Source organism: Glycine max, chromosome 3 (genome assembly GCF_000004515.6).
Source record: "Glycine max cultivar Williams 82 chromosome 3, Glycine_max_v4.0, whole genome shotgun sequence".
NCBI lineage: Eukaryota > Viridiplantae > Streptophyta > Magnoliopsida > Fabales > Fabaceae > Glycine > Glycine max.
The window spans coordinates 18,151,348-18,163,713 of NC_016090.4; the positions used below are offsets into that span (position 1 = coordinate 18,151,348).

The 12,366-nt window shown below is 30.0% G+C and overlaps 1 protein-coding gene across 1 annotated transcript; it reads right to left on the reverse strand.

The window, feature by feature from the left end:
- Positions 1–1,957: 1,957 nt before the first annotated feature.
- LOC121174626 (GDSL esterase/lipase At5g33370) lies at positions 1,958–8,138 on the reverse strand. Its single transcript, XM_041014263.1, has 5 exons — positions 7,775–8,138; positions 7,174–7,301; positions 6,590–6,832; positions 4,239–4,491; positions 1,958–2,313 (listed from the first exon to the last, which is right to left on the reverse strand). Exons 1-5 carry the CDS (start codon positions 8,034–8,036, stop codon positions 2,081–2,083), a joined length of 1,119 nt encoding a protein of 372 aa, XP_040870197.1. The 5' UTR covers positions 8,037–8,138; the 3' UTR covers positions 1,958–2,080.
- Between the last annotated feature and the right edge of the window lie 4,228 nt (positions 8,139–12,366).

The window sequence follows — 12,366 nt, forward strand, 5'->3', positions numbered from 1 at the left end:
TATAAGGTTATTACTAGGCTTCTCTCCTTAAGAATTAGATCGTATATGACTCATTTGATTGAGCCTTGTCAACCTAGTTTTGTTCCTGATCAACAAAGTGGAGATAATATTGTTGTAGTCTAGTTTTGTTCCTGATCGCACTTGACCTTTGCAGATGACTTGCTTTTGTTTGCGGGAGCTTCTCTAGAATAAGTCCACTTGATTCATAATATTTTAAATTTATTTTGCAAGAGTTCTGGTCAGAAGATTAGCTTAGAGAAATCTCGTATGCATTTCTCTAAAAATGTTTGAGTGTCACATAGGAATCAATCGAGCGAGGAGATGGGTAATCAAGCGAGGAAATGGGTAATCAGTGTACTGATGACCTTGGAAAATACCTTAGGGTACCTATTTTTCATAAAAAGGTATCACGAGGAACATTCCAACTTATCATGGACGAAGTCCATCAACGGTTAAGTACGTGGAAAGCTAGAACTCTTTTCTTTGCTGGTAGGGTGACACCTTGACGACAAGGTGTTTTTGAAGGGCATGAAAATGTTACGAATAACAGAGACCCCATGCAGCTGGCATAGTACGTGAAGGTAGTGCACAACACTAGCATCGTGCTTTCTAGAAGATATGTAGGTAGTGGAATAAGGGAATATGGTTGTTAGGATATTCCATTTTGTTATCTTTTCTGTTTTGCTTGTGGGGCCCTTGTTCCCTTGACAGCAACTATATATGTGGATGGATTGTGCGCTTTCAATATCAGAAAATATCAAAGCAAGTTCTCCCTTAGTCTCTCTCTCGCTCTCTCCCTCTTCTTCTATGGAGGTTCCTAGCCCTCGAAGCTAGGTTGTTCCCGTTCCCGTGCTTGGTTCGTAACACAATTTCTAGAGAGGCATGTGTGCCAGTTGGGAGGTGTTCTGCAGAAATACGGTTAGTGTGTTGGGTGCTGGATCCAAAGTGAAATTCTAGAGAGACAACGTACTGCACAAGGAATTGTGATTCCTTATTGAATATTGAATCCAGGGATGTCCCGGAAGATGTGTTGAATGCCTCGGTTGAGTTTTATTATGATACAATAATTTTCATAATTATTTACCTGTGTCCTTTGTTCGCAACATATTAGGTATGAACCCTCCAAGAACAGAAGCTGGTTTGGATACAATAGCTTGGAAAGGAACTGCTGATGGTTCCTTTACTTTGAAGTCAGCTTATGGTGTTGTTTGTGATCTGCAAGTGACTTCTGATATTAACTTATTTAAGCTGGTGCATAGATGGCCAGGTCCGGAAAGAATTAGAATGTTCTTATGGAAGATTAGTCATGAAAGTATTTTGACAAATGCCAAGAGAATGAGAATTGGCATGAGTGTGAATGATGCGTGTTCTGCATGTCAAGCTGAAGCTGAGGCTCTCTTGCATCTTTTCCGGGACTGTAATGATTGTAAGCAGGTGTGGAATTGTTATATTAGAAGCCAACATAGGAATGTTTTCTATACATGCAAAGATTGGAGAAGGTGTCTAGAGATGAATTTATCTGATTCCCGATTGGTCAAAAGGGTCATCAATGGAAAGCTCTTCGAGTTGATTCCGATTCTAAGGAGGCCATAGATCTTCTTGAGGGCGGTTGTGTTGGTGATCATCAGTCCACAACCTGGTAGCAGAAATTCTAGATGTGCATAGTCGTATAGGTTATGTCACATGGAATCATGTTCTCAGAGATGCAAATAAAGCTGCAGATGTAATGGCTAAGAGAGCTTTGAGCTTAATTGAAGTTAGATCAGATTGTATTGCTGCTGTGTTGAGATATGATTCTATGTGCTTGTCTCCCAGAGGTTTTTAATCCTCTGGTATTTAATCACCAAAAAAAAGAACAACAATATATGTCCTGTTATTCAACACACATTCGTGCTGCGAATTAATTTTTTAAAATTTGCACATATAACAAGTTGGCAAGTTAATTTGAACACCGATAAAAAAAAAAAAATACTTAAGTAATTAACGTCATAGTTTTAAACATTCAAGAAAAATACAATATCTTGTAGGAACTAGGTGTGCATAGACAAGAAAAGAAGACAACTCATACAGTAATGGTGCATTAGGTTGTAGAATCTAAAGCAATAATTGTACTAAGGTTCATAGGGTGCATGTATTCGGTGGATCCAGTCATGAATTTATCCACGATCAATCTATTTGCTCTCTCTGATGGATGGAAGGGGTCCCAAAATGCATATAAATCCCTGTTTGGGCACAAGTTTGAAGCTGGAGTGCAGAGTCCGATTCCATTGTATGCTCCTTGACCACAGCATGCTACTTTTGACGTGACAAACCCTGTGTGTGGAATAAAAAGGTTAATACATGCTTTCAAATTGGAACTTTGCTTAGCAATTATGCTTCACGCCGATTTCTCAAATTATTAAATCAACAAAAGTTAGTTGAAAAGCATAATTGGGTTTTTATTTGGTTTTACATCAGGAATACTTGATTCTCATCTAAGTAAAAGTTACAATTTTAGTAGTTTGTGTTTTTATTAAAGAGAAATTTTTGAGTCTCGAACGTGTGTCTCAACACACACTGAAATGATAGCAAGAACAATGTTAACACTCTGTTTTAGTTAAAATATTATTTTGATTCTTTTTCTAAAATTGTTTGTTTTAGCTTGATCTCTTAAATTTAAAAAATTTTCCTTTTGGTATCTTAAAATATTATGTAAGACCAAAATTCTTCCGTCACTTTTTTTACAAATGATGTTTATTTTAGTTAATTGTCATGTGTCATCAACTTAACTAGTGAGGCAGTTAGATAAAAGAAGACTAACTTGATTTAATAATACATTCTAAGAGAACTTTTCAAATTTAAATAATCAAAGGGAAAAAAAAATCAAATGAGAAACCAAAGTTATATTTTAAGTTTTTTTTAACACATTTTCATTATTGATCACGAAGTTCATGGGTTAAAAATTAGTATATTGAGAGAGTATACAGTCAATAAAGTAAAGAATTTCTCATTTTCATATAAGCAAGAATCCCACGTGGTAATATTAATGTTTACAGCAAGCATGACCACACTAGAATTTACTGAGGGAAGCCACCAAGCTTCTTAAATATGTCTTGTTAATTGTTATCGACCATAGGCCAGAGCAACCATTATATGTCATGGTCCCCGTCCCCTGTAGCCAAATACCCCACACCATTTAACCTGATTTTTACAAAACAGTTTATTTTGGGTATGGTAAATAAATGCAGCCAATCGTTCTTAAATATCTTCTCCTTTTATTTTATTTTTCAGACTTTTGCAGTTTTTTTTATATAAAATAAGGAAATTCTCTGAAGTTGATACTTGCATGTGGATAAGAAAATGAAATATGTTCAAATCAACAGATGAATCATTCGATTTCAACCCTTTTTTTTAACTGTCAACATGTTAAATATATATTATTGTATATTAACTTTTCAGTTAATCAGTGTTGCAAATTACACACTCTGAATTATTTATCATAAGGTAATGAACACATTTAAAGAAAATATTATCTTTTATACTTATAAACATTATTAAATAAGCTTCCTTCATTAAATTATTTCCTCACAGTATAAATTAAAAACTCTAATTTAAAGAGTGTGAAGCTCTCATTCTTCTTAATTTCTCGTATTATAGAGTTTCTCAACATATTGTTTTCTTTTCAAGGTGCATTTCACACGCATTTTTGGTAATGAAAAAAGTTTAATTATTATACACGTTAAATGTAAAATTTATTTTTTATATTGTTAACCTATCACAATTTATAGTATATACGTATAACTTTTAAGTAGTTAAAATAAGACTTTAACTTTTTTAAGATATGAAATTTTGTGATTAGTTAAAAGTGTAAAAGATTTTTACATTGTCAATGTCAATCTATATCAATTAAATTCAAAAAACTTGTGTGTCAAATATGCCATTATTAACTAATTATTTTTGGGTTCAAAAGAAATTAAATTAAGAAAAAAACTTTCTCTCTGTAATTACAAAATTTGCTAAAAAAAATATATTGACACTAATCATATATCATAATTTAATTTTTTTATCAATAAATATTAGTTATTTATTTGTTAATTTTTGTTAGAAAAAAGATGCAACTTATTCCTCCCTTCTTTCACCTTTTTACTATCAAACTAAACTTATGTTTCATATCATAATTTAATTCTAATTGGAAACAGGAAGGATTTACCATATTAGAACACAAAAGCAAAGGTTAATGACATAGATCGATAACATACCATAGGCTTGTGGGTTACTAACGAAATCCAAATGCATGGTGAAGGCGTTTGCGGAAATGAAGACATCGGAGCCAATTTGAGTGTTAAGTTCGTGCAGTAGTTGGACGAGTTGAGGATTGAACAGGTTAACGGCTCGTTGCAGCTCAGTCGCACATTCTCCGTTTTGGCTGTGCATAGCCAATTCTGCTGGCACGCAACCCAGTGGTCCCGTGCCTGTCACTAGAACCCTTCGTGCCCCCAATTCATACAGATTCTGCCAAAGTGCATTTATTAATTTCCTTGTTACAACACACAACAAAAATATTTAATTGATTGTTGTAAGATTCTTTTTTTTCTTTGTTATACATGGTATTGATACCATTTTTTTTTAAGTAATAACAAATTTTTGTCTCGAATGACGAATACACATATAAGATAAATGTTTCTTTTTTTAATATAATTTATTTCATAAATCAGAATTTGAATCTTGGATTACTTGATTAAGAGACACAAATCTCTCTCACTTGTATCAATCATTATTGATTTTGATTATTACAAAAATGCCTCAACAATCTTCAATTGTTTGTTATAACATATTAGTACAGAACAAAAATCATTCCAGGAGATATAGCTTAGTTAGCAACACATGGAGGAATATTTTTTAAGTAATTAATTTTTACAAATATCTTTTTACATGATAAATAAAACTTGAATACTTGTTTTGTAGAGATGAGTAAAAAATATGGATATGTGATGATCTAAAACTATCTAATAAATTTTTCGTAGAGATAAAATTTGAGCTTCTAAACATATATTTGAGAAAGAATAAAGAAGTTTAAATATAAATAAATCTCAAATTGGATATTAATTCTATAATGTAAAGGTATCTTAAAATTTCATCTGAGTCAAAAACACTACTTACAACATGAATTCTCTTCTACTCTATGCTTTTTTAGAAGAAAAACATGGTGAGCAAAATTACCTAAATTTCACCAACAAAAAAATATTATTAATTTTTTTAATAAAAAAGATCATATATATCTGTGAAAAACTTGATATAATCTCTATTTTTTAATGTATAAAAAGTCCCTCTATAAAAAAATTATTTTAAACTTGACTTATTGTTGGATCCTTATGATGGAAATTAAGGTAGGAGAGAGAATAGCAAAATAAGAAAAAGAGAGAGAAGTTTAAGAGAAATGCTGCTAGAGGAACTAAATACATTAATTAATATAGGTAAATAAACTATAAATGCCTAAAATCGAAATACCAAGAGAGAGAGAAGACGGCAGCATTAATTATCCATATGTAAAATGGTTGTGCTCACTAATGCTTACATCGCATTTTGAGTGACAGAATTCATGTGGGTTTTAATATCAATCAGCAAAATGCACGCTGCCTTCAACTACCAAATGAATCTCAACATAACATGCTTGACTTACAAAGTCTACATCTCAATCATGACCTATCATAACATACATGAGAGGATCTTCTCCCATATAATAAATAATAGTAATACGCTGTCTGTTTTTTTTTTTTGAGAGAGTTGCTATGGTCCTCTTGAATTCTGCTATTGTGAAACATTTATTAACTGCTAAGTGCTAAGTACTCTCATAAGATATGATGAAGTAATATTCACTACTAATAAAAAAAATAAAAAAAATTGTATATTCACAAGTTTTCTTGATTGATTTTTATAATAACTGATGTAGCCTCTTAAAGAAATATTTGAGAGTTTATTATTCCATTTCAGAAAATTTCACATGTACGAATAAATTTAAATTCTTGTATAACATTCTTTTCCAATCATTCTTACCTAGCCAAGAACATATTTCATTTTGTGTATATATTTTAAACAAATTGAATGTGTATATAAACTTTTTATTTAATTTTTTTATAACGTTTAGGAAAATTAGAAAAAAAATTGTATGAGGATATAAACAATCATATTTATTTTTCTAAGTTGATTATTAGATGCAATTTTCCTTTTTTTTCCCTCATTTTTTCAGCCATTGTACGTCCTTTTATGGTTACATGACCCACTCATGTCAGGCTGTAGCAGCAGTTATGGTTCAAGAAAAAATAGTAATGATATATAAACTTTTCATATATTAAATATTTTATTAACACCTAGCTATCATTTCTTTTCGTCTTTTTTTTTTCTTACATTATCATTCATCATACTTATCTATCTCTTTCTCTCAAAAGTATCGATATGTATCGATCATGACCTATAAAAATGTAACATTATTTTACTCAGCAATAAATAAAAGAAATATATTTGTGGGTTGTAAATCTTTTGATATCTTGTTTAATTTCCATGAATAAAAAAATATTAACCTAAATACAAGCAGAGTAGAAGGATGGGATACCGCAAGAATTTTACGATACTCCGAAATGAGGAAGACAACGTAGTCTGGAAGAGCATATTCGCGGGATCTGGCAGAGAAAGGAACCAAATAATAGTTGTTGACAAAATCATTGCCACCTAAGGTTATGAGCACCAATGCTTTGTTCACTAAATTTCGAGTCTGCTCTTCTCCAATTAGTGCACTCACCCTCTGCTGATACTGTTTGAAGTATGCCAATTGTTCTGTAATTCGGATTATGTTTATCTGAAAATGAAAATGTAGATAGTTAGATAGATAACTGCTTAATGGTCACATTGATTCTCTTATTAAACTTTAATCAGCAATATATTATTACAGGAATATTTGAAACACTATTTTCTAGCACTCCTTAAAATTCATTGAAAAATGACCAATTTTAGTGAATTATATTTTCATTTAACGATTCTCTCCCTTAATTTATAAGTGTGACCCATTAACATTGATGATTTTTAATAAATTTCCACACATTAAGTCTATTTTTGAAAGAATAATATCAATAATTCATTGTAATATTATTACTAAAATATATATATGTGTACGTGTGCGTGAGTCTATTTTTGACTTACAAACTGAATTCCAGTGTCGTTGAGAATTCCTATCCCAGCAGAAGCAAAGTTTGCACCAACAAGCAGCCTTTCACCATTGAGCTGTGGACTCAAATATGGTAATGTGGGTTCTGAGCCAATTTTCTCACCTACATACATGACACGGTTTATATGCATGGCTTAAAAGATTAAACAGTTTATCTATATACCCGCGGATTAAAAATGCTCACATATAGGTATAAATTAAAACAAAATGTTAAGAAGAAAGCAACTAAAAATAACTATAAAATGAGGTTACAAAAAAAATCAAGAATTAAATTTGCTTCTGATCCTTCTAAAATTTCCAATTTTAACCCCTCTAATTTTGAAATGTTTACTTTTTTATCTCACTTACTATCTAAATTGTTTTCACCCTCTATAAAGTATTATCTAAAACACTTTTTGAGCCTCAAAAGTAAATGCATTTTGAAGAACAAAAGATAAACATTTTGGAGGGAGAAAAATGAAAGAAAAAAAAAACACTTTTAAAGAAACTAAAATTGAACTTTGAAAATTTTGGAAGGAATCAAAAACATAATTCTACGGCAAAATTAATAACATATAGCATGCATGAGCACTCAACTGATAAGGTCAGGCATGTTGAGGCCATTGGAGAAACGACCAGAGGCTCTATGAGATGCAGAATCAATGCCATAAGGATATGAATCGGCACGCGCCGTGGTGGCCAAGAAATTGTTGTTCCCGTTGTCTACAAGCGAATCGCCAAACACGAAAAATGCTCGTGCTGCTTCCGCTTGTGGAGCAACAATAATGCTGATCAAGGTGATCAACAAACATAAACATAAGAATTTAGAAGAAACAAGGCTTTTGTTGTTTTGTTCCATGGGAGTACTTAGTGTCTCTAGGAAACCAAACCACAAGAAAATGGTGAATGCTCTCCTTATCTCCAACTGTGATCCTGCTTCTGAACGGGAATGTTAGGTGGCTTATATAATGTTCTCGAACAATTGTTGTGATCTTTGTTGTGGCTAATTAAATTATGGCTTTGGCTACCACTAGAAGAAAAAGAAATGGTGTCGTTATAATAATGCCTGAAAAAGTTTTTTACAAGCATACTAAAATTGTCAAGATAAGAAATTATACAATCATTGGCACTATAAAAATTTTATATTATATTCAATATGATAAATTTTTTAACTTTTATAATAACTACTTTAAAAATCACATTAAATTAAATTATAATTAATAATTATAATTAATAATGAACAATGGTGTAAAAGTGTTTTTTATTATAATGATCATTAAATTCTATTATCAAAGTAGAGATATAAGATTGACATGATTGGAGAAGAATAAAAGGAAAGATCACAAATTTATATCTTATCAACTGATATTTCTAATAAAACTAATAAAATTAATATTTACTGATAAAAAAATAATATTGTTGAAGTTATTGGATTTTCTTTTAATTTTAGAACGAATTATTTAAAGTTTCTCTTCTAGCTAGGTAATAATGAACAATGTGTAGCTGGTGATAATGTTTTAAATCGTTCATAAAAATTGAGCTATGTGTACAATTTTACAGAGGTTCAATTGTACTTAACGGTGCGACTGTGTGTAAAATTAAACATGGCCTACAGTGAATAGTGCATGCACACTACTTAAATCTCCAAAATAAGATTCTAGATCTACACATCAACAAGAAAACAGAATTAAGTGATGACTTAAATGATGGTCAATCAAAGTTTCATAAAACGGTCCGATGGTGTTTTTGAGTGTAACATCAAGATTTTTGGGTTGTCTGTGATCGTAATTTGGGTGCAACATAAAAAAAGCTGAATTAATTGTATTTGTCGGTAATTTTTCACAATATGAAGGAACCGTACGAATCAACAACCATTTTTTTAAACCTTTATGTATCCTTGTTATATACTCCCCTCCTTTTTTAATAAGTTTATTTTTTGAAATTTGTTTGTCTTTTATTCAAGATTATTATCTAATATTTAGATGTATTTATTATTTTTTTTTATATATTCGTACTTAAACATTCTCTCTACATTATTGAAAAGTAATTAAGTGAAGAAAAAGATAATTTTATAATAATAGTATAAATAATTGACAAATTTAATATAATTAACTAAATTAATTATATTTTTAATTATAAGATAATTTCAATTAATTCATGTCTCTTAAGAAAAATGATTAACTTAGTTAATTGAATTAAATATGTTAATTATTTGTACTATTATTTTAAAATTATCCTTTTTATTTTTCTATCTATTTAATTATTTTTCATTAATTTTTTAAAATAATAATTAACAATGTTTATGAGAAAAAAATAATCAATACATTTAAAAATTAAAAATATATATAAAGGAATAAATAAATTTTTGAAAAGAGATTTATAATTAAGAATATATAAAGTAGTATTATTTTCTATATATAGTGAATAGGAGTCACACCAATCCGAAAATAAACATTAAACAGCTCCCCCGCCTAAAATCCATGACCAAGATCTAACCTTAATAAGATCTAGTGTACAAACCAAATCAACAGCTATAATATAGCTTATTATACAACTATACACAATTAATTGACTTAATTATAATCTTATATAATGCTCAATTATTGTTGTGAGTACGTTCACTCTCAATCATGTATTGTCTCGTAATACAAAACAATGTTTTTACTTTTAAATTTACTACTTACAGTCAATTCTAACAATGTGCCGAATTGCAACTGACTGATAATGTTACAAAGTATCAAAATTGAACTACACCAGCTAGCTAGAACTTATAAGAGCTTCAATTATTTTTATTGGTGTTACTGTGTTTTAAATGCAACATGGCCTACAGCTAGCTGTTCTTTACTACGCTTATCTCTTCACTTGCACTGATATGTGCTGTCATAGTGTAACCGTAGTTATTATTATCTACTTTTTGTTGGTTTTCAGAATTTTCTGCTGCAAGTACAGTTGGCCCAACAGGGTGGTTCGAGCAATGAGTTTATTAGAGATAAATTCTCATCAGAAGATTTGTATAATGCATGCAATCATCATTACTTTTAAGAGGTTTAACGACAGCAGATATCTCTGTATCTCCTACATACATGTTCATATTTCCTAGTCTACACGAGTAGCACATTATATATGTTTTTATTGTATATACCACACGTATCTTTTATGGGATGTGAGTAAAAATTTTACTGACAATAAAACTTTTCCATAAAATATTTATCACAATTACATGTCTAAAATTTAATACAGGTCTAAAACTCAAACTTAAAATCATTAATTAAATTAAAATTCATCCATGCCTTTGTGGTAACACATTATATTTTCCCGATATCTTTTTTCGGTGGAGCATATCTTCTCGAGTTTATATCGAAGTTTATAATCTATGTGCATAATAATTGAGTACAAGAGGTTAAATGAGACAAACCAGTTTTAATTAAGAGGCTATTACGGGTCTTGTCTCAGCTAGCCATGCAACCTCATTAAAACCAATTTATAAAACATAGGTGGAGTTAGGTGGTGAAATTTATTTCAGTTTTCAAATATAATAAAAAAAATATCTTAATTGGTTTGAGCACCATGTATGTACTCCTTCTCAAACAATCAAACTCAAACTACATCACTTTATAAATTTGATATTTTTTTTTTCAAATATTTTAACACGAGATAATATTGGTTCTATTGAAATACAAGTATAGAGCATGTTGAGAGAAATGATTACGTGAATTGGGTCAAGTTAGGGTTAAGTAACTTTATGGACATCATTGGATACTCGTAAATTAAAAATAATTTTCGCTCAAAGAGAAATTATCATGTGAAAGAAATTTACTTGAGGAAGAGATTATTAAAATATAAGTATAAACTAAAATTTTACAATGAATAAAAATAAAAAAGTTAAATACCATATAAATGAAGAAAAAAATCATAAGCATGAAACTAAAGATTTTGAATTATAGTGTGTGATATTAGTTCACTTGTATAATTTATCATGATTCATTAGTAAAAATTTCCGCAACATTTAATCCCCTCATATTATACACCAGTTTTAATGATGCTCATCAAGTAAACTTTAAAAAGAAAAAAGAAAAAACAAATATTAGCTTTATCACTTGACTCAATCCACACAGATTTGATCTGAAATAATCAATTTTTATATTGCATTTAATGCAACCTGGTTAACCTAAATAAATTGTTTCAACCTTCTTTTCCAGTGTACATGTGATTTGTTAAGACTTTTATTTTATACAAAATGACACTTTTTTTTCTTTCATTGAATTTTTCGGCACGAGAAAGTTTAGGTGGAGCTTGGTTTGATGAGGCGTTTTCTATTTTCATTTTATTTTTTATTTTTTATTTTTTTAAAACAATTTTCATTTTCAAATTTTCAAAATTTAAAAAATATGTTTGTTTTGACTTCTTATTTTTATTTTTTCTAAAAACAAAAATATTGAAAATAAGTTAATCTGATTAATTTTGATTTAAAAATCATAAACATTTTGTGTTATAATTTAAAATAATAAGAATATATGTATATTTTTATTGATAAACATTTTGTAAATAAAATTATAAAATAATGAACATAATACCCCCACCGTCCACCTGTAACTAGGACGTTTCTCTTCCTACCTTGGTTGGGGAAAGGGGTTGAAGATAAAGTTACATGTGGTAGCAGGCTAGCAGCAAAGAGGAGAAGATTGTTGGAAACGGTGATAGATTGAGCGGAGATATGTGGGAAAGGAAAGAGATGGAAGCTGCTTCGAAGAGGAAAAAGTAACAAGTAACGCAAGACATTTTGCTTAAAATTACATACATGCCACGGCGTTTTTATTTTGGTTGAAGATGTTGAAAACGACTTTTTTTCGTTTTCAATTTTAAGGATGTTTCCGAAAATGTTTTCTAAAATCTTAACAAACATATTTTTTTAGTTTTATTCTCTGTTTTTACCGAAAATGAAAATAGAAAACGAGGGAACCAAGCGCCACCTTAGGGTTTGAACTTTCAAGTTTGATTAAGGCCATCACGATCTCTCCATAGTCCATTCTGAAGTTAAGGTAAAATTAAACACCCAAGTCACTTAATAACAGTTGAGTGTAGGGTTATGTATCATCTAATAACAAGAATAAATCCTAGGATTCGAATGTAATTCACAATTCAAAAAATTTATATAACCATATATAAGCTAATATATATGAGATATGCAT